The 23816-nt window shown below is 36.5% G+C and overlaps 2 protein-coding genes across 2 annotated transcripts in view; one reads left to right on the top strand and one right to left on the bottom strand.

Annotated features, from left to right (window-relative positions):
* Positions 1–12940, top strand: part of LOC106137649 (ankyrin repeat domain-containing protein 29) — a 53238-nt gene extending 40298 nt beyond the window's left edge. Inside the window, exons 3-8 of the mRNA XM_013338513.2 lie at positions 6707–6805; positions 7720–7818; positions 8554–8652; positions 9070–9267; positions 10120–10215; positions 11158–12940. Coding sequence (XP_013193967.1) covers positions 6707–6805; positions 7720–7818; positions 8554–8652; positions 9070–9267; positions 10120–10215; positions 11158–11343 — 777 coding nt within the window. The 3' untranslated portion in view covers positions 11344–12940. The remainder of the gene's footprint in view (positions 1–6706; positions 6806–7719; positions 7819–8553; positions 8653–9069; positions 9268–10119; positions 10216–11157) is intronic.
* LOC106139377 (lymphokine-activated killer T-cell-originated protein kinase homolog) lies at positions 12006–20501 on the bottom strand. The gene is made up of 7 exons (XM_060944507.1): positions 20240–20501; positions 19531–19826; positions 18267–18462; positions 17496–17699; positions 16367–16451; positions 14677–14754; positions 12006–13709 (listed from the first exon to the last, which is right to left on the bottom strand). The coding sequence occupies exons 1-6, from the start codon at positions 20343–20345 to the stop codon at positions 14679–14681; spliced, it is 963 nt and encodes a 320-aa protein (XP_060800490.1). The 5' UTR covers positions 20346–20501; the 3' UTR covers positions 12006–13709; positions 14677–14678.
* Positions 20502–23816: the final 3315 nt, after the last annotated feature.

Below are 23816 nucleotides of genomic sequence, written 5' to 3'. Positions count from 1 at the left end.
GGAGGTAAGTCATCTTCTTTCTACGATTCGTTCCACGCTCTTATTTTAGTTTTGGAAATACCTAACATCTCTGCCACTTCTACTAAAAGCCGAGTAACAAGTACAGCACCACACAGCTCTAGCCTTGATATGGAGACTTGTTTAATTGGTGCCACTTTAGTTTTGGCGGTGACGAGTGTGACGCATATATGGTCATTACTATCGATCAAACGAATATAAACTGCTGCTGCTACAGTGTAACGGAAGACATCCATAGAACGAATCCAAGTAAGTCCTAACAATTTTACTACTTCATCTAATCTTAAGTATAATTGTTCTTTAACTTCTTCCGTGATTCTGCTTAATAACTCTTTGCTATTACTCATCCATTTCTGCAACTGAAAACCTCCACGTTTTAACAGTTCATTCATTGCCTTGTATATAATAATTCCTTCTTCTACAGAGTCACAAGACGTCAACAAATCATCCATGTAGAAGTCTTTTTTTACAATTTCAGCTACTATAGGAAAATTCTTCCCTTCATCAATTGAAACCAGTTGCAATGCCTTCACCGCTAGATATGGGGCAGCGGCAGTTCCAAAGGTAAGTCTCTTTAATCTATAATCTTGTATCTCATTACTTGAACTGTCTAACCAAACCAGACGTTGGGAATCAGCATCTTGTTCCGTTACCTTAACCTGGCGATACATTTTTACGATATCCGCAGCTAAACATATTTTAGATACTCTCCATCGCATGTCGTATAACAAAAGTCGTAAATCTGATTGAATTGTTGGACCAATCATTAAAGAATCGTTCAAAGACACTCCATTTTGATTTTTTGCAGAAGCATCAAATACAACACGAACTTGCGTTGTCTTTCTATCATTTTTTACAACTGCGTGATGAGGTAAGTAACAATTTGTTTTATTATCTATTTCCTCCTTAGGTACTATTTCCATGTGATCTAATTGTGAATATTCTTGAATAACTTCTGTATATTTTTGTTTCATACTTTCATCTCTTTTTAATTTTATTAGTAATCTTTTCAATCTTCTTACAGCTATATCCCTTGAGTTTCCTTCGGCACATTTAGGTTGTTCGTCTTCAAAAGGAAGTTTGACTACATATCTTCCCGTATCATCGCGGTAAGTAGTTTCCTTATAAAAATTTTCACATAACAATTCTTCTGTTGATAATATTTTTTTTGTGGGTTTAGGATCAGTTCCTATTTCCCAAAACTTTTTGAGAAGATCATTATCATTAGCACACACATGCATTGTCACCACATTTCTGCTTTTCAATGGTAAGTTATTAACTGTACCTGAAAGAATCCATCCTAAAGATGTAGCTTGAGCTACTAGAGTCCCAGATGGTCCCCTTTTTACTCCGGTCTCAATAATTTGCCCATAAACGTCTGCTCCTAATAATACATCTATTTTATTCGGTATGTTATAATGAGGATCTGCTAACTGTATTTGGTTTGAGCCTACCCAATCCACCGGAAGAATTCTTTTGCTTGGAAGAAATGTGGTAATATTCTTCAGTACATAAGCTTGCACTTTAATAATAACATTTGGCTTAATCCTTGAATGAATTTTAAATTCGACCATGTACTTTGCAGTCACGTTTTTGTTACCTTCTAGACCTGAAATTATACCCTTCACAGCAATCTTTTTAACTCCTAGATTCTGTGCTGTTGCTTCGGTGACAAATGATGCCTGAGATCCTTGATCTAAAAGTGCTCTGATTGTAAACCGACTATTACTAGTTGTTTCTGCATCCACGAGCGCTGTCGCAAGCAAAATATGGTTATGGACTGAGACATGATCAGATGAATGACATGAAATAATTGGATCGTTTTCTGTAGCATTATTTGATTCATCTACCTCCTGTGTCTCAACATCTTCACAATTTACAAATGTTGCTGCGTTTTCCGTTTCAGACCCACCAGAACCTGGACCCTCTGAGCTACCAGATGGATGTAATAAAGAATGATGTTTTCTTTTACATATTCTACAAGTGACAGGACTCCGGCATGCCTTGACAGTGTGATTGCTACCCAAACAATTATAGCACAGACGATTATTGGCAACGAAATTATGGCGACTATTATAATTCATCTGTGCAAATTTCTTGCAAAAACATATTTTGTGATTCTCAGAACACAACTCACAAATCACATTCACAACATGCATTGTTTTCATTTTATTTGCTTCATTGGGATTTGAGTGTCTCTGCTTTGGTTCAATACATTCAAGAGCTAGAAATCTACTTTGCAAAAACCTTGTAAATTGCTTATAAGTAGGAAGCTCATTAGACTCATCAGCAGATACACTTAACTCCCACTGCTTACGGGTTTCAACATCAAGTTTATAATTAACAATATGTATTATTATGATATCCCATGAACTCACATCTATGTCAAGATTTTTTAAACCATTAATACAATCAGTAGTTGTGCTCAACAAATCCTTTAAAGCTGATGCAGATTCAACATTACTACCTTTCTGACTAAATAACCTTTTTAGTATACAATTAGCAATATACTTTTTGTTGTTAAATCTATTTTCTAATTGCTGCCAACATTGCATATAGTTAGCCGCCGTAACGGGTATTTGCCTTATAAGAAGCTCCGCTTCACCAGTCAAGTGTCCCTTCAAGTAATGCATCTTTTGGACGTCATCAAGATTGTTATTGGAATGAATTAAAGACACGTATAAATCACGAAAAGACATCCAGTCATTATAATTACCCGAAAACGTGGGGATGGTAATTTTTGGCAACTTGACTGAAGAAGAAGAAGCATGACCTGAAGAACATGAGGAGGTTGAACCTTTTTCATTTTTAGAGGCCTTAATTTCATTAAGTGAATTTAAATACCGTTTAAGTAAACATTTGTACTCAATATATATTTCTTCCGTACTATCATAAATATTTTCTTGACCGTAAACACTGTTCTGAATATCTTCCCACTTAAAACCCTTAATCAATTGTTGATGGGTGTTCATAAATTCAACCCATAGTTGTTCAATGTTATCAAGTCTAGTTTCTAAATATGGTTCAATTATTCGTTCTTTTGGCGATTTCTTAAAGTTAATATAAGCTTTGTTAATTCTAGTAAATATATCTCTTTGATAGTTAATTAAACCATCCATCTTTCTGTTCTATAGGTACAAATTTAACTCATTAAAAATATTTAAAATTTTTACAAGTGTTTGAGTTCTAACGAACTTTTTAAAATTTGGGCATAGGTTCCTCGTCTCAACCTTTTTCAACAAATTATTCTAAGTGTAAGATATGCTAAATTATTCTAAGTTAATATTATTAAGGAAAATTACAAGTTAATAGAGTCCATATAATAAAGTTCAAATTAGCTTGAATGTCAAGCAATTTTCCAAGTTTCTTTTTCCTTAAACATAAGATTTAAATTTGCTTGAATAATAGTATGAATAAATGTACTCACAGTAAACCGCGGATTCACTCACACCGCTTTACACAACACTTGAAGACACAGATGACAGGTATTCCACCTTCACTCTCCTTGCCTGCACTCCTGACGTCACTGGATTCTCGTTTCAGTTCCGTCTTCAGGTCTGCTATCTCGCTCACTCCTTGAGGATCAGCAGCACCCTGATGAATACCCGAGCAGCGATCCACTGCCCCTACTGGGTTTTTCTTCACCGGCTTGGTAACCACTGAAGATCACTTCGTCCGTCTCGAATGGACCAAATGTACAATCCAATACTTAGCTTTGAGACGCTAGTCCCTCTGGTGTCGAAATAAAACAACCAGTGATACTGGATCGAGAGAATATATTGCATGAAAAAACACTTAAGTATAGCAAATAATTAAAGAGAAACCATAGCGCAATCTAAATAAAAATAATAACGAACAACGCCATCTAATGACAGGTTGATGAACTAAACTTCTAAGGAACAATATTTAAAACTTATACATTTATTTTTTTGTATTTTATGTTGTAAGTGATGTAAAATATGTTTTTATGAGAATAAAAGTCTATAAACCTAAACCTAAATTATACCTTGGACATTCTATAAACTCGGTCTTATTTCGATTAAATTACCTTTGGTAAATGTTTACCTTAAAATGACTTTCATACAACAAGTTTCACTCTAATTTTTAACTCTTTAATGAGCATTACGTAAGTATTATAAATCTTGATCAAATATTTCCTTGTTATTCTTTAAAAAAGTAATTTTTTTTTTTTTTTTGGTATAAAATATATAAAACTAAGTCGCTTCCCGCGTCTGTCCCTATGTATGTATGCTTACATCTTTAAAACTACACAACGGATTTTGATACAGTTTTTTTATTAGATAAATTGATTCAAGAAGAAGGTTCATAAGGTTATATATAGGGAGGAAGCGGGGAGGGGTCGCTAGTTACCCAAAGCGATAGTTCAGAAGGAGCGGCTGAACAAACTACACTACTATTAAACTACACATCACCGTACATATATAAAGGCTATTAATTAACTGAGGCTAATCTATACCAAGTTATTGTAAGTAATCCTCAATCAAAACAGTTATTAATAACGTGAAGTTTGCACAAAAAATTATCATCGCAATCAATCAGATGTGTTCTCCTGCCAGACATGTAACGCGATAATAACACTATAAGCACTCTAATTATACTTTGATGATAGTGCATTATAGCGGTCTAGCGATCTAGATTCTACGCTATGGTGGGTGAGCTCAATGCAACTACTGTTCTGTTAATAAGCTATTTATAACTCCGCTATGGGCGAAGACGCGAGGCGTGACTATAGTTTGTAATAATATTTGTCGGTCTCTTTGACATAGTTGTAGCGGGAGCGATGTTTCGGCTCGACCGACACCAAAGGGAAGATCTTCCGCCAGGCTAGGTGTTATGCCTGGGGAACCGCGACTCAAACGATGTTGTGTCGGAGGTTGTATACATATATTGTTCCAATTCGTGAAATCTTTGCTTGCGCGATTTAGGTTTTTTGCTGTTAGCGTCGCGCGATTGAATTTTTTATTATTGTGACATGTTACATGTCGCCACATAGTGGTAATTGTGCTTACTTTTAAGTCAGAAAGTCCCGGGTAAATTCCTCGGTCAAGTCATTACGGTTTTAGATGAGATTGATATTTTGACGTTAGTGTCGTGTTGTAAACGCAACTTGAATACTCTTTTACGTGACAGTCGTAAAAAGCGACTAAGGGAATAAGGGCGCATTAATGCCAGGACAAAGAAGACTACGTAAAGTTTTGCCTTATCTTCTAAGCCGATTTCCGAATGCAAATTTTTTACTAGGCGACTCTATACTAGACTTCCCACTTTTGCCTCGCTTAGCATGGCCCGCGCGACGCCGTTTTCATCGCGCGACAAACTATGGCTGTTTCGCTTTTTATTTGGACGCGAAACGGCATAGTGATAGTTTTTCACGCGATAAGAAGGGCCGTCGTGTGGTTCCCGGCACCAATAGAAAAAAGGATAGGACCACTCCATCTCTCTCTTTCATGGATGTCGTAAAAGGCGACTAAGGGGTAGGCTTATAAACTTGGGCTTCATCTTTAAGGCGATAGGCCAGCAACCTGTCACTATTTAAATCTCAATTCTATCTTAAAGCCAAACAGCTGAACGCGGCCCATCAGTCTTTTCAAGACTGTTGGCTCTGTCTGCCCCGCAAGGGATAAAGACGTGATGATATGTATGTATGTATGTTAAAAATGCGTCGCGCGTGTCATCACGAGCGCAGGTTGTGACTCAGACAAAGTTGCTTGTGTGATGATGCTTTCTTTGTGTGAAGTGTCCATCATCTCTCCACACCATAAACCGGGCCGTGATTACCGCCTCGTAAACGCAGCGTATCTATTTCTGCTGCACTTGCATCATCAAGTAAGTTTAGGAGATCTGTTTTATTACCAGCGAGATAACAGACGCACTTCGCGTCTTTGTTTGAACTGGAAGTTTATATTCGGGAAGTTTTACTGCAAGTGAGGAGGTATAAAGAAAAGTAAAATACATACATATAATCACGTCTATATCAATTGCGGGGTAGACAGAGCCAACAGTCTTTAAATGACTGACAGGCCGCGTTCAGCTGTTTGGCTTAATGATGGAAATAGATTAAAATAGGGACAGGTTGCTAGTCCACTAACTGCACGGCACATACATATATCATCTTAATGGTGGTTCCCGGCACCAATAGAAAAAATAATAGGACTGCTCCATTTCTTTCCCATGGTTATCGTAAACGGCAACTAACGGATCGGCTTATAAACTTGGGATTCTTCTCATAGGCGATGTGCTAGCAACCGTCACTATTTGAATCTTAATTCTATCATTGGGCAAAACAGCTGAACGTGGCCTTTCAGTCTTTTCGGGACTGTCGGCTCTGTCTAGCCCGGAAGGTATATATAGAGGCGTGATGATATGTATGTATGTAGGTACTGCTACTGAAGATATATTTTTTTCGGAAATCTTTTTATTTTCTAAGTTGGAACTACAGGTGTCAGACCAAGCAGTATGAGTTTCATCACAGCCCCAACCCATCAATGAGTTTATAATAAAACATACACACATACATATAGTCACGTCTATATCCCTTGCGGGATAGACAGAGCCAACAGTTTTGCAAAGATTGACAAGCCACGTTCAGCTTTTTGGCTCGGATGATAGAATTGAGATTATAATAAAAAATATTCCATAATGATTATATTTAATGATTTATTTTCAGGATGGAACAACTCCGCTGATTCTCTCAGCCGCAATGGGTCACACGGACTGCGTCAGGGAACTCCTGGCGCAGGGAGCCGACCCTGCCTGCTGCAGAACGGTATGAAACAACACACTGCCCTGGTATAACTAAAATGCCGTTATCTGCCAAATCCTTGTTTTAAGTAAAACGTCAAAAACTGCGGTTAAACTGATGCCATTCATCAATGAGAACGCCTATTTATGACTTAAAGGTACCAAAAAGTCGTATATACAGATCGAAAGAGATTTTTTTTTCTTTTTTTAATGGTAAAAAAGGTGTAAATCCTGATGTCAGATAACGGCATTTTAGTTATACCACGGCAGCACATACATACATATATTTGATCACGTCTATATCCCTTACGGGGTAAATAGAGCTAGCAGTCTTGAAAAGACTGATAGGCCACGTTCAGCTGTTTGGCTTGATGATAGAATTGAGATTCAAATGGTGACAGGTTGCTAGCCCATCGCCTTAAAGAATCTTAAGTTTATAAGCCTATCCCTTAGTCGCCTTTTACGACATCTATAGAAACGAGATTGAGTGGTCCTAAACTTTTTTTTTATTGGTGCCTGGAACCACACGGCACACCATCATTGTTATCATTCTCTTGGTTTAAGTCCTGTTTGCGCTGTCTCTAATGAATCAGTCTCAATTTAAGCAGAAATTGGTTACTGAAATACTCAGGTATACTTAATGAATTACTCGAATTATAGAGATTATTGCATGTTATTTTAAAACATAAAATATAATCTTTTTCTTATTAAACTCCTATATATCATAATTAGATTTCAGAAATCATTACAATTTGATTATTTTACAACTCTATTATAATTATGACGGTACAATTATATAAATCTGATGAAGACCGCCGCGGCAGATCGCCTTCAACAGTCATTGAGAGAGGCTTATGGAGGGCTTCTCAGTTGTTCAGCAGTGAACGTCTTACGGCTGTAATGATGATGATGATGATGAAATGTGACGGTTGATGTCAGACAGGAACGAGCGCGTTGTTCTTCGCAGCTCAGGGCGGGTTCCTGGATATCGCCAGGTTATTGCTGGACGCGGGAGCGGCCATTGACGCGCCTAGCACGGTAAGTTTACCATTGTTTATTGTGTTTATAATTCCAAAATGTTTTCTTATGTATATTAATGTACATGTCTTAGGGTCGATTTTACTTCAAAAGATCTAGTCGTATCTGTTCAAAGAAGTTTGAAATGTTATACAAACTCCTTGTTATGTTCTTGTTTATCTGTGGTGCGGCGTCCCATGCGCGCGCATCTTTCAAATACATGGCATTCGTGTCCAAGCTATCCTGTGGTTTTGTTGCATGATTATATTGTATAAATATCTATAAATATATCAATCTCTCTGCCATACTTCCTTTTAAATCGATTTAATTTTTCATGCAAATACGAGATTATCTTTTCATAGGTTGCCTTTGTTTGTAATAGGACCAAAGATTGATCCTTGAGGAGCACCTGCTATAGATATACTACACTAGACGCAGACTTATTTCTTACAAAATGCTTAACAATTATAGAAATTAAGAAAATATATTTTGACCAACCAAATCATGTTATGACGTATATCTATATTTACAAAGAAAATCTTAGATGAGAGACACTATAAAATGCTTTTGATAGATTTTTTATTAAAAGAGTCTCTTTAAGATAAAGCTATTTCTACATCAGAGAACGATCAGCTCTGTGACCAATGTAAATTTTTTACATAAGTATATTTTTTTAAGATCATTCGGAAGTCAGAATTTTAAAAATCTATCTTTTTTTTACTAAAAACTTAAAGTTTTACCGATTCAATGTTACAGGACGGTGGTACTCCGTTGTTCGTGGCGTGCCAGTGTGGACACCTGCCGGTAGTCGAGGAGCTTATTAGTCGGGGAGCTAACGTCAATGCTTGTATGAAGGTAGGACAATGTTTCCATTTATAAACGTAAGTATTATTTCGTAATTGAGTTGAGTTTGTCCTCTCTTTGAATTTAAAAACCATTTATTATGAGTAATATTAAGATTTTCTTTGTCTAACAAACTAATTACTAGTTAAAAAATATTATTGTTAAAATCTATTAATCATTTCAAAATTATTAAACTGTATTTTGAATTCAAAGTTTGCTACATCAGCAATCTATTTAAATAAATTTTGTTCTATAAGTTTTGTTCTTTATTAAAATTAAATTGAATCCAGAAAAACTATTGCTGTCCCATTTCACGTCATAACAAAAAGCGAAACAACGACAATTTTTCGCGCGCGCATGCTACAGATAGACGGTAGAATCTAGATGAATTGTAAAGGTTTCCAAAGGCTTCAAGTCAACCGTTTCCAGGACAAAGCGTCCTGCCTGTTCATAGCGGCGCAGAACGGCCATGAGGACGTGTGCCTGCTGCTGCTGTCGCGCGGCGCGCTCGTGGACGCGGAGCGCGCGGACGGCGCCACCGCGCTGTGGATCGCGAGTCAGTGTGGTCACGACCACGTGGTCAGGGCGCTGTTGGCCGCCGGGGCCAATGTTGACCAGGTCAGACAGGTCAGTCAGAGGTTCCCCATTCACATTTCACACTATGTTTTACCTTGACGTGCCGTGTGGTTCCCGGCACCAATACAAAAAAGAATAGGACCACTCGATCTCTTTCCCATGGATGTCGTAAAAGGCGACTAAGGGATAGGCTTACAAACTTGGGATTCTTTTTTAGGCGATGGGCTAGCAACCTGTCACTATTTGAATCTCAATTCTATCATTAAGCCAAATAGCTGAACGTGGCCATTCAGTCCTTTCAAGACTGTTGGCTCTGTCTACCCCGCAAGGGATATAGACGTGAACATATGTATGTATGTATTTTACCTTGACGGCCTCTGTGGCGCAGCGGTAGTGCGCTTGTTTGTGTCGCCGGAGGTCCCGGGTTCGTATCCCGGCCAGGACATGAAGAGAAAAGAACTTTTTCTGATTGGCCTGGGTCACGGATGTTTATCTATGTAAGTATTTATTGTAAAATATAGTATCGTTGAGTTAGTATCTCGTTACACAAGTCTCGAACTTACTTCGAGGCTAACTCAATCTGTGTAATTTGTCCTGTATATATTTATTTATTTATTTAATAGTATGCAGCGGGAGCGGTGATTCGGCTCGACCGCCACCAAAGGGAAGATCTTCCACCAGGCTGGTGTTATGCCTGGGGAACCGCGCGACAGACGATGTCGTGTCGGAGGTTTTATATATAGCTACAATCTGTGAAATCTTTGCTTGCGCGATTTAGGTTTTTCGCTGTTTACGAATGATAGCGTATCGTGATTCTATTTTTTTTTGTGACTTGTGGCGTATAGATTTCGCCACAAGTATATGTTTATGAGGCTTGAATGATATTGCAATTTAACTTTCCAGGACGGCGCAACCCCTTTGTTCAAAGCGGCCCACAAAGGACACGCGGCCGTGGTGGCTGAGCTACTCAAATATAATCCCAATCTTGGACTTTTACCGGTAAGATATTTTAGTTTTTATGATAATTTTATTTCTGTTTAATCATCTGAACTTGAACAATATTGGTTACTAAAAACGTCATATTGAGAGTTTTCAATGTATGGTGAGATTTATATGCCGTTATAAATGAAAATAAAATTATAATGGTTTGAAGTAAACGTTACGTCTATGTTATTTAATCAAAAAATTAAACCTAATTCTAAATCATTCATTCAATCATTCATTCATTCAATTCATTGGTTTTATTTTATTTTATTATTAGTTTTACAGTGCAGTGTTCTTAACACTTTATGAATAGAACTAGTCTAACATACATACTCTGTTTGTTTAAATGTGTAATTTAATGTGATTTTCAGTCTCTTGAGATTGTGAGTTCTGACAACCCCGTAAGGGATAAACATACATACATACATATGATCACGTCTTTATCCATTACGGGGTAGAACAGAGCCAACAGTCTTGAAAGGACTGATAGGTCACGTTCAGCTGTTTGTCTTAATGATAGAATTGAGATTCAAATAGTGACGGGTTGCTAGCCCATCGCCTAAAAGAAGAATCCCAACTTTATAAGCCTATTCCTTAGTCGCCTTTTACGACATCCATGGGAACGAGATGGAGTGGTCCTATTCTTTTTATTATTGGTGTCACACGGCAAAACGTAAGGGATAAAGTCGTGACTAATCTATGTATGTTAGCACTCAAACATTCAAATGTGCATAATTCGTAAACGAGTGGTCGGTATTTGTTTGTTACCGCTACTTCTGCACTGATGCCTTGGAAGCGGCAGTAAACTTAGTTTTTAAGTAATTTATTTGACGTCAAGCAATGTTGTTAAATCACACGTTTTGACAATTACTAAGCGATACATAGTATCCTATAGTAATGAATAAAAATTTTGAATTTTGGTAACCACTTGTCCACTGACGCCCGCCTGCCCCGCAGAACGGTCAGACGGCGCTGCACGGCGCGTGCGTGTGCGGGCAGCTGGCGTGCGTGCGGCTGCTGGCGCGCCGCGCCGACGTGCGCGCGCGCAACGCGGCCGGCCTGAGCGCGCCGCGCGCCGCCGCCGCCGCCGGCCGCCGCGACGTCGTCGCCTACCTCGCCGCGCTGCCGCCCCGCTCCTCCTAGTCAGTCAGTCAGTCAGATCGATACCCCCCTTTATTGAGGCCGGTTAAAAGTTTCCAATACCCTCTCTTGAATTTAACGAACAGTATCTCGTAACACAAGTCTCGAACTTACTTCGAGGCTAACTCAATCTGTGTAATTTGTCCCGTATATATTTATATTTATTTATTTATTTAATAGTATGTAGCGGGAGCGATGATTCGGCTCGACCGCCACCAAAATATAATCTAAAATAAGCTAAAAAAATAAAATAATTGCGCTGGAAAAAAAAGATGATGCACACTCAAAAAAGACTCGTCATTTATTATTTCTTATTTTTCTTCTTTAAATTACAAAATGTTTGTTCAGACACTCTAAAGAGTTCGTAACAAACAGTTTCCGAATAAACTTACTAACAAACATACATACAGGTCAAATGAGTACCACCTTTTTATTTTGAAAACGGTTAAATACACCTCAAGCTAAATTATTAACAGATTGTCCAACTCTAAATTATATTACTATGGGGGTAAAATAATTTTGTGACACAACATATGTAATAACTTTATAATTTAATAAACATATACTTAAACTTAATAAGGTTAAATATTCCATAAGTTGACAGTTTCTTGCATTTTTTACTCGGTTATTTTATTATAAAAAACTTCCTAAATAAAACTCAAAAATCTCATTTGATATTGTATTCATAAATCTCAAAATATGTTTTACATTACAATCGTTTTAATGTATAAGCTAAAATATCAATTATTTATTCGTCCACATTAAATATTGTAGATAGTGATACCAAAAGCTTATAATAAAAGGTATAAATTTTTCACCCATTTTATAATGAACGGTCAATCGCTAATGCCTTACAATATGGGCATATATGTTATTTATTAAAATAATACTATTTTATATATAATGTATACACCTGATATATTGGCTATAAAGTCATACTTATAACACTACATTCACGCCTTTCGCTATACCTCATATATCGCTTTACGTTGATAATATGACTTAAAAATATAAAATACTATGTTAACACATTTATAACAATAATCCAGTTGTTACAATAATAAAATGATCCGGGTTCGATCCCCGGTTAGATCAGCTCTATATTGGGTCTTATATAAATTTTATCAAAACCAATATTGTATTCAGAAAACAGGCACCTTTGCAGGCACTTTTCCACGTTAATTTACATTTAAAAAAACACATTTAAGTTATATCTAATATATTAGTTGAAAACGGCAAAAACAACGTTTTGCATAACGAAATATCAAAATTTATGTTAAATGATGCTTATGCCAAAAAACATTATGCAGTTTACAATTTTTTTTTGAACTTCACTTAGTGATAAGCCCAATTTATGTAATTTTTACTATAACATTTATTTATTTTAATTGGTGCTGATTTAGTTTGTAAGTGCTCTGTTAACTAGTCTTCTTTAGTTCATTTTAATTTTAGTTTGCAGTACAAACAATGTTCTTTTGCATTTTAATGGAGTTTTTCATATATATATATTTATACTAACTACAAGTTAGAATTAAGCGTTACAATTAAGTTATTTTAGTTTATTTTCGTGTATTTAAACATGTATAACTAATATACACAATACACATAAAAATAAACCTGTGTCATGTTATATATTAGCTTTCATCAAAATTTTGTCTTCACATTAAATATTTATTTATTAAATTCAGTTCTTAAAGTCTGCTGTTTTTGGCAATTGCAATCAATAACATAATATAATTAAAAAGTGTATTTTAATAAAAACAGAATGTAAATACATTTTCTAAGTACAGTAGGCTAACGACACTAGTAATAATTATAAGCACATTAGTATTATTAACGGACTGTTGTAATATTATCATCTAGGTCGTTCTTGTTTAAAAAACTAATATAGTTTTATTATTTTATTTTACGCTCAAGGTAGACTAAGGTATATGTGTATGTATATTTTAAACCGTCAATAATTGAATCTCAATATGAGATTTTTTTAAATTTCGTTCATAGTTTGTAATCGATTACATATTTATTTTCAATGGCTTTTTTTCGTTTGACAAAATGGCGTGGTCACGTAATGACCATCGATGAAACTAATGTAAGTACGTAGAATGTTTTGTTTTAATTAAGAGATTTTGTTTATAACAAAAGTGGGTCGACATACGTTGAAAAATCTTTTTAATACAGCTGTTAATTTCATGAATGAAAAGAAGAAATAAGACATACCTTTGTCTATAAGCCTTGTCAATTTACCGTATCAATGCAAAAGAATCTTTCTTTATAAATATATCGTGATGAATCGACAAAAACTCTCATTTTGTTATTATATAAACGTCAATTAGTTTTATATCTTTACTCGGAATTATAGTCAGCGGTTCCTGCAAAAAAAAAAAGTAATTTAAGGTACCCAAAATGCAATATTTTCTATAAAAGTTTATACTATTTTGACAGAACAAATAAGTGGGTTGCATCTAAATCAAATTTCCGGTGACGCAAAATTTGTGTTGTACTTATATTTTTCATATCTCTTTGACACTTTTATTAACCACAAATTTCATTTAATCGGAGATCTGACAACCTGCTAATAGTTATATGGTGCAATCTACTCTAAGTGAAAAAAAAATACAATATTATTTTTTATTTCGCCGAGTTATTGTTTTTCTTATTTCATCGCTTTCTACGATATTCATAAAAATGGAGGTACTTTTATTACTCGTAAAAATCACAATGTTATTTATAAATAATACAGGTATTAAACACACACTTATTATTCATTGTAATACGGATCATTGTAACATGATTCGAAAACGTCCGAGATAAAATAAAGGCAGGGTTACATGCGCGTTTAATATCTGTATTATTTTATAAACAGTATAATGCAACGCAAAAGTATAAAATCATGTAATCATACTGTTAACAAATGTTCCTTATGCCAGTATGTATTCACGATAGAAATGTTTTAGAATAAGTTGGGTTTCATTGGGAGGGCGATGAGAGTCTCTTGGGACAGGTATTTGTTCAGTTTTATGGTTATATACCAATAAAAATATTTTAAGCAATCTATGCTTTTTTCTTAATATCCCCTTCGTCTCCACGAACTTTTAACCACGATCCTGTAGTTTGTACCTTTGCACAACATATAATGTAAATGTTTCTACTACATATGTATTTTTTTATGGGCAATAAAGACAATTTGTATTGTATTGTGTAAGTTTTACCAGAAGTTTGTCTTACCTCAACTGAACTTTACAGAGGTACTCTTATTGAAATTATTCTGAAATGCCGGCAACCACACAGTGATTACACATTTATTTCACTATAAATCAGTAAAAGATGAATCCTCACCGCTATGGATTTCCGGATCTGACCATCATTTCTTCAGCGACGGTGGCCAGGTGTAGCGCTGACGGTCGGTCTTTAGGCCTGAAGTAATAGATGTATCATCATCATCATCATATAATCATCAACGGTCTTGAAAAAATATATGTATATATAGTATATATTTATGATAGGCCACGTTCAGTTGTTTGGCTTAATGTTAGAATTGAGATTCAAATAGTGACAGGTTGCTAGCCAATCGCCTAAAAGAAGAATCCTTAGTTTATAAACCCATCCCTTAGTCGCCTTTTACGACATCCGTTCCGGTATTTTCACTCTAATTATTGCATCCTATTTTACCATACATATGACACATTTTATGATCCTACGTCCAATAGTTTCAGCTGTATTTGTCTGTCAGTCAGTCATTCACTCGTAAGCTCAGGTTTTATACATATATAAATATAGTCACGTCAATATGCCATGCGGGGCAGCCAAGCCCACGTTCTCGAAAAGACCTGAAAAGCCACGTTCAGCTGTATTGCTTCATTAAGATATTAATATATATATGTAAAATAAAATAATAATGACAGACTCAGCAGTTTCTTCCTATGCGTTGATTTGTCATTGATTCAAAGAAGAACAAGATTGATTACATTACCTTGTCTGTGTGCAGGCGTGGATTGATTTGTCATAGATCAAAGAAGAACAAGATTGATAACATTACCTTGTCTGTGTGCAGGCGTGGATTGATTTGTCATAGATCAAAGAAGAACAAGATTGATAACATTACCTTGTCTGTGTGCAGGCGTGGATTGATTTGTCATAGATCAAAGAAGAACAAGATTGATAACATTACCTTGTCTGTGTGCAGGCGTGGATTGATTTGTCATAGATCAAAGAAGAACAAGATTGATAACATTACCTTGTCTGTGTGCAGGCGTGGATTGATTTGTCATAGATCAAAGAAGAACAAGATTGATAACATTACCTTGTCTGTGTGCAGGCGTGGATTGATTTGTCATAGATCAAAGAAGAACAAGATTGATTAGATTACCTTGTCTGTGTGCAGGCGTGGATTGATTTGTCATAGATCAAAGAAGAACAAGATTGATAACATTACCTTGTCTGTGTGCAGGCGTGGATTGATTTGTCATAGATCAAAGAAGAACAAGATTGATAACATTACCTTGTCTGTGTGCAGGCGTGGATTGATTTGTCATAGATCAAAGAAGAACAAGATTGATAACATTACCTTGTCTGTGTGCAGGCGTGGATTGATTTGTCATAGATCAAAGAAGAACAAGATTGATAACATTACCTTGTCTGTGTGCAGGCGTGGATTGATTTGTCATAGATCAAAGAAGAACAAGATTGATAACATTACCTTGTCTGTGTGCAGGCGTGGATTGATTTGTCATAGATCAAAGAAGAACAAGATTGATAACATTACCTTGTCTGTGTGCAGGCGTGGATTGATTTGTCATAGATCAAAGAAGAACAAGATTGATAACATTACCTTGTCTGTGTGCAGGCGTGGATTGATTTGTCATAGATCAAAGAAGAACAAGATTGATTAGATTACCTTGTCTGTGTGCAGGCGTGGATTGATTTGTCATAGATCAAAGAAGAACAAGATTGATTAGATTACCTTGTCTGTGTGCAGGCGTGGATTGATTTGTCATAGATCAAAGAAGAACATGATTGATTAGATTACCTGGTCTGGGTGCAGGCGTGGAACAAAGCTAGGGAGCCTGCGAATTGGCGCTCGGCAATGTTGGCGGGCATAGGGGGACGTGTGCCTGCAATAAATAATAAATATATACGAGACAAGTTACACAGATTGAGTTAGCCTCGAAGTAAGTTCGAGACTTGTGTTACGAGATACTAATTCAACGACAATATATTTTATAATAAATACTTATATAGATGCCGTGTGGTTCCCGGCACCAATACAAAAAAGAATAGGACCACTCCATTTCTTTCCCGCGGATATCGTAAAAGGCGACTAAGGGATAGGCTTACATACTTGTGATTCTTTTTTTATCACTATTTGGATCTCAGTACCATCATTAAGCCGAGCAGCTGAATGTGGCCATTCAGTCTTTTCGGGACTATTGGCTCTGTCTACCCCATAAGGGATATAGACGTGACTATATGTATGTATGTATTTACGAGACAAATTACACAGATTGAGTTAGCCTCGAAGTAAGTTCGAGACTTGTGTTACGAGATACTAACTCAACGATACTATATTTTATGATAAATACTTATATAGATAAACATCCAAGACCCAGGCCGATCGGAAAAAGTTCTTTTCTCATCATGCCCTGGCTGGGATTCGAACCCGGGACCTCCGGTGTCACAGACAAGCGTACTACCGCTGCGCCACAGAGGCCGCCAATGAGGCTGCAATGTGGGGATGGAAAGCTGATTGATACATCGTACACTATTAAACAGTTAGACTTAATGATACAATTGAGATTCAAATAGTGACAGGTGACAAGCCACACGCCTAAAAGAAGAATTCTAAGTTTATAAGCCTAGCCCTTAGTCGCGTTCTACGACATCCATGGCAATGAGATGGAGTGGTCCTATTTTTATTTGTATGATTGCCGAGAACCACACGGCACTTATTTCTTCTTAATCCTTCTTCCCTTCTTATGCTTTATCCTTTTAAAATAAATTGTACACAGCAGAATATAGGTATGTACATAGAATTAGAATACAAGGGACTTTACCTCTGTAAAAAAAGGCCTATTCCTGCGTGAGTTTCTATAAAATATTTATATGAATGAACCTCAAGCAGTGAATGGTACATTCGCATACCAAAACATATATCTCACCGTATCTCTCCGAAAAAAAGTCCTCTTCAGTGCTCTGTACAGAGTCATCCAAACACATGCTATCTTCAGCCGACTCGTCCATCTGCGAATGCGGTGGCATCAGAGCCATCATCTCCCACAATGTGAGTCCGAGCGGCCAGATATCCGTCTTGCTGGAAATCTCGCCGCCGTGGATGACTTCCGGGGCGCTCCAGGCTTCTGTTCCTGCAATTTATTAAAATCCTTAATGAGTTAAATATCACAATATAAATAAATGTAGGTAGAATAATCATAATGCTGTGTGCCGTGTGGCTTCCAGGCACCAATACAATTAAGAATAGGAGCACTCCATCTCTTTCCCATGGATGTCGTAAAAGACGACTAAGGGATTGGCTAAAAATCTTGGGGTTCTTTTTTAGGCGATGGGCTAGCAACCTGTCACTATTTGAATCTCAATTTATCATTAAGCCAAATAGCTGAATGTGCCAAATGTGGCCATGCAGTCTTTTCAAGACTGTTGGCTCTGTCTGCCCCGCAAGGGATATAGACGTGACCATATGTATGTATGTACAATCATAATAATGTAGGTATGCAATAAATATTACTTACTAACTAGATCTTTTAAAAAAATTTAGAAATTATTACAATATTCCATGAAATGTTAATGTGTATATATGTATTATCATCTGATGTAAATAAACAACAAAAATTCCCAGGGATGGTTGACATAATTATAATAAAATAATAGGTACTACTTAAATGTAAGTAAGAAAAATCATCATAATAAATCACCATAGTAAACAGCTTTCCCAGCATTCATCTTGTCAAACACGCCGTTCTCATCCAGAGGCAGGGTGACTCCAAAGTCGCAAAGCTTGCACACTTCAAAGTCTCCGTTCACCAGGATGTTGTAAGACTTCATGTCCCCATGAAGTAACTGCATTTTGGTGTGCAAGTAGTCTAGGGCTTTGCCGATGTCTAATGCAACCTGAGGACAAATTTTTACTTTATTAGTTTAAATTTGATGGAACTTGAGTTATGAGATGTGAAGTGTGATATTGTGTACTATGAAATAGGAGTACTGTCTCTTTCTTGTGGATTTAACTGAGTACTGAAAATGCAGACATAAAATAATGGTATATTTGTTTCACCACAAAGTATGAGTCTAGCTTTTGACAAAGTTTTTCATAAATGAGGTTTTGTTTAAGTTGAACACCTATTAACTCATGGAGTGTCCCAAGCCCTGACTCAGAAACTAACATCTATGAACTTAGTTCCGAGTCAGGAATTGGGATAGTAGTGGTGAACGATTTAGTACTTATTGTAAAACTTCGTATATTAAAAAAGAAAATATTCTGTGGCATGGCTTAAACAATAAATATTTACAGTAGAATCCGTTTAGTACGACTTCGCATATAACAACCAACCGTTTTTAGCGACGCAACTATAGACATATGTTTGGTTTCGTATCGAGCCACTATGAAAGTACATTCGTTTATTACGACTCCGCTTATAACGACCGACCGCTTTTAACGACGGAATTCAACGCACATTGTCCGGTTATAACGACGTGCGTCGACGTGTTTACAAACAAATCTAAGTTATAGGTACATAATAGAAGCTATCCCCGCCCCGCGCACCTACCTAGCTCATGCATCGCGGACTGTCTGTTTTGTTTATGTTACATTTCCTAATTTGCGGGTGACAAGTGAGTGCGCGTACTAAAATGGCTAAGCGAAAGAGTTTCTCTATTGAAGAAAAAAGTTTTATTTTACAACGTTTAGAAGCTGGCGAGTCGAATGTAACTATTGCGAAGGAACTTGGTGTAAATCACTCGACTATATCCACAATAAAAAAGAATAAACACAAAATAGAACCTTTTGTGAATGTTTTTTTTTGTCTGTTAGTCACCTTAATACGTATTAATACGTATGTACATAAATTTTGTATATGATTATTAAAAAAAAAATGATTGTTTAGTACGACTTCCGGTTATTACGACGTAATATCACTGGTCCCTTGACCGTCGTTATAACCGGATTCCACTGTAGTTTACCTTCAAAATTTGCTTCTCTGTAAAAGGTTCACATTCTTCCTCGGCCCTCTTCTCAATCATGTCTCCGAGCGATATCTCACAAGCCTCCATCCCCAAAAACAATGTCTTGCTCTTACTAAACGCTCGAAACCCTACTATGTTAGGATGGGACATGCGTTGCAGCAGCTCAGCTTCAGTTTGCAACCGTTCCGAGTACACTTTGTTGTGTTTAACTCGCTTGTTTATCATCTTTAGAGCCCACGGTGATCTGATTTGACCGGCGCGAGGCGATCGCACCAGCTGTAGAACTGACACGCCTGGAAATTTTACAGACTTGGTTAGACATAGAATTTATTATATTCTGGTGTTTGACCGTTCTGGCAAAATAGATATCTATATGGAACGACTACTGCCTGACGTTCAAAACTCGTGTCGAAGCGTCTACGGAAGATATGGAATGGTTTCCTATGTAAGCTTATAATGAAAAGAATTGTATTTTTGACGACTTAAGATTTTAACGAAGGGTTAGTTAGTAACAAATAAACTGAAAAACGAATGAACCAATGTTTATGAAATTTGGTACACAGATAGAAAAGTCCTTCAGCAATAACATAGGCTAGGCATTTTTTGGAAATTTCACAAATTCGCTCCCGCTGGAATCCCCAAAAGCTCTGCCCCGCGCAAAAGCTAGTTAATCATAATGTGACAGCTATTATGTTCGGGTACCTACCAGTGCCATATCCCAGTCTGTGTAAGAACGGAGATGGGGGTATTGTGATCTTATCTTCGACTGGTTTGTCCTTTTTGATGGGCGTCTTGAAATCTGATTCAGACATATTCACTTTTGTACACAACGATGAAAAAAAAAGCACTTAATATCTTTATTTTTCTTTATAAACAAATACAATACAAGAACGTATATGTAAACAAACCGCTTATTAATTTATTCCAACATCGACGTTCAGTTTCAAAGTAAACAAGGCAACCGAAAAACGAACTGTTGTTTTTGTTTGAAATTTTGAATTCCATGTTTTGATTACTTTTGATGATATTGACATTGACATTTTGTTGAGATGGCACCTCTAGTTTGTCTATGTGCTAGAAAGCGGAAGTCTTTAGTGAAGTCAATAATGTTAACCAGATAAAAAATAATGGTACTGAGACTAAAAACAAACAATTAGTACGTAAACAAAAATTAATATTATTATTGTAATCCTAAAGACTTTCTTTTTCATGAACTCTTTCAGATGCAATTATTATATTGCAAGAACAAAAAATTGTTGCTATTCCCTTCGAGATGGCGTTATGAGTAATTCGGAAATGGACATTGAATCATCTACCAAGACAAATGGTAGCCGTAAAAGTTTTGGTGGCTACTTTCAAATCGTACATACAATCACGTTTATATCTTTTGCAGGGTTGACAGAGCCAACAGTCTTGAAAAGAATAAAATGCCACTTTACATGCATTACACATAAAATACGTACATACCATACATACATACATATATTCACTTAATCAATTTTATGCTTAGTGGGTATTCCACGTAATTATAAATAATATTTTATGGTATACGTGATTGACCAGCGCAAACAATTTCACGAGATTTCGGAGCAGAGCATCCTCAAAGCGAAGGTCCATCGGAACTAAACTTAATTGCCACCGATAATTGCTCAATGGGAGGAAGAAGTCTCAATGAGCTGTAGTCTAGTGTTACCAGCTCTTACAAATCTTCCCCTTTTATTTACATACCTGTGCCGTGTGGTTCCCGGCACCAATACAAAAAAGAATAGAACCACTCCATTTCTTTCCCATGGATGTCCCGTTGGCGAAGCCGCGAGCGAAAGCTAGTAGGTATGTAAATAGATACATACAACATCCCTTGCGGGGTAGACAGAGCCAACAGTCTGGAAAAGACTGAAAGGCCACGTTCAGCTATTTGGCTTAATGATAGAATTGAGATCCAAATAGTGACAGGTTGCTAGCCCATCGCCTAAAAAAAAGGATCGCAATTTTATAAGCCTATCCCTTAGTCGCCTTTTAAGACATCCATGGGAAAAAGATGGAGTGGTCCTATTCTTTTTTGTATTAGTGCCGGTAACCACACGGCGATAGTTATTAAGTACTTTCCGTTATTTAAATGTCGCGTGTTTCGTAGCCGGTTATCAGAAATTAATCACGAACTCGGACTAAAGGCTACTTAAAAAGACCTTTTCTTTCGGTAAGTACCTAAATCTGTGGACAAAATCCCTTAGCTGGGAAGTGCGTACGGACCATGGGATGGGCTATCAAGAGGTCGACAGTAATGATTCGGCGATCGCGAAGTGCGCACGCGTTCAGATTACGCCGCATCATGGCGTCAAACACTTTCAGGTAAGTCATTGGAACTTTAATCGTCCATGTTATTTAATAAACGCATGTAACAGCCCATTAAAAAAAGATTAGTATAAAAAATGGCTTTAGAAATTCTTAAGGTAAGTGATCGGTGTGAAAGTTCGTGTGAATAATTATAGTGCGAAAATTAAATTATTTGGTTGATTCTTTGGTCTTAAAATAGATCTATAATCGGTGTTTTTATCTTGATTACGAGCCTTTATAAATAGGCACTAAATTATCTCCGCAGATCCACAAGAAATTTTATTGAGTGATTACAATAATGATTAAGTTTGTTTGTAAAGTTTTTAGTTACGTTAGAATTAATTGAATTTGTTTGTTTAGATAGATTTCATTGATCGCCTAATAGTTTTCCGACAAGTATCATTGACAACCTTTTTGCAGACCCCTAGGAACTCAAAAGCTAGATAAAAATAACAGATACGCTATGGCAAAAAAAGAGAGAAAAATATATTTTTTTGAAATTTTGCTATAAAATATTTTTTAAGTTTATTTTTGAAATCAAGCATAAATTTGATGCTAATTGTAACTCTTTCTCTTATCTTTGTACTCGTATGTTCCCTGTTGCACCCTTCACAACTATGTTCGAGGCACGGAGTTTATAATCCGGTTTTTCTCTCTCCACATTGTGTGAGTCCAGTTTTAAACAAAAATAATAAAAAAACAAAAATAGTCTTCTGTGTTTAAAATTTAAAGCTCTGTTTATTCCGTAAGGGATTAAGATGTGAAATTATTATAAACATAATCTGAGCGTCGTAGGAAGTAAGTGGAATAATATCTGTGTGAGAGGTAAACATCGTGAGGAAACTTTAACATCGTGAGGAAACTTCAAACTGGATAAGGTTCCTTAGTCAACAAAGATCTGACTGACTCACTCACTCCTTCCCCCTGATAATGGAAAAAACTTAAGACAAACCGGAACATTTCTTATAAGTACTGGTTTGGTATCGGGACCATAATTCGGTCTTAGAGTATAAATTTAATTATTTAAAAAATAAAGTTTGGGAACTCCTTCATTGAGATATATATATAAAAAATTTAGAGTCTACAACTAATATATACTATATATAAAATAAAATAAGTAGCTTCTTATATCGAAACAATTGCAGAAATAATATTTTGAGAAAATTGGATTTGAAATGGTAAAATGGCTGAGCGATCAAACTGGCGGGATTGTGACCATTGTGTATGAGGATCTTGGGTATCTCCCCGGGTAGGTAGAAACTAGGATGGTAACTGGTATGCCTGGATCCAAATGCGACATTAAAAGACAGAGCCTATCAATAATTTCATTCAATCACAAGATTTAAATTTCCACCGTTTGTGCGCAAAACGCAGCTGGGTGCGTATGCGCAATCAATCGGACGGTGAAATATCTTCGGTCGCGTGCAATTAGCCCCGTCCAGTTGCATGGCCGCTGTGTGCAAATGTAATAATCGTGAAATCCATTGTAATCGGTCTCGCTGCTCGATTACAGTGGCATCGATTTATTTCGGATGTCAGTCGTTAGTTGATCTACTTGCTTTAAATATTGGCAAGGTATTAAATATTGTCAATACATACATATAATCACATCTATGTATATCCCTTGCGGGGTGGAGCCAACAGTCTTGAAAGGCTATGTTCAGTTGTGTGGCTTGATGATGGAATTGATATTCAAATAGTGACAGCCTACAAGAAGAATCTCAAGTTTATTAATCATTCCTTTAGTCGCATTCTACGATATTCATGGGAAAGAGATGGAATGGTAACGTACCGGGAACCATACGGCAAATCTTGTCCATTTTTAATAAATGTTATGATTATATCTTACTTAAATTTGGGGGGATGATGCAGGAATGGCCAACACAATAAGGAAATAATAATATTATTAGTATGCAGGGATCGTGGCAAGTGGAAAGAGGTAGTCTCTG

The sequence above is a fragment of the Amyelois transitella genome, chromosome 5 (assembly GCF_032362555.1).
Source record: "Amyelois transitella isolate CPQ chromosome 5, ilAmyTran1.1, whole genome shotgun sequence".
Lineage (NCBI taxonomy): Eukaryota > Metazoa > Arthropoda > Insecta > Lepidoptera > Pyralidae > Amyelois > Amyelois transitella.
The sequence above is the reverse complement of the archived record's forward strand: the minus strand, read 5'-3'. Positions and strand labels throughout refer to the sequence as shown.

Excerpts from the sequence above, each read along its gene's own strand:
- LOC106139377 (XM_060944507.1), bottom strand. The coding sequence starts at position 20,345 with ATGTCTGAATCAGATTTCAAGACGCCCATCAAAAAGGACAAACCAGTC. Across the intron at positions 16,452-17,495 it reads CTTTTTTTCGGAGAGATACG|GCACACGTCCCCCTATGCCC; the intron begins GTGAGATATATG and ends TATTTATTGCAG. Across the intron at positions 14,755-16,366 it reads CACGCCTGCACCCAGACCAG|GCCTAAAGACCGACCGTCAG; the intron begins GTAATCTAATCA and ends CTATTACTTCAG.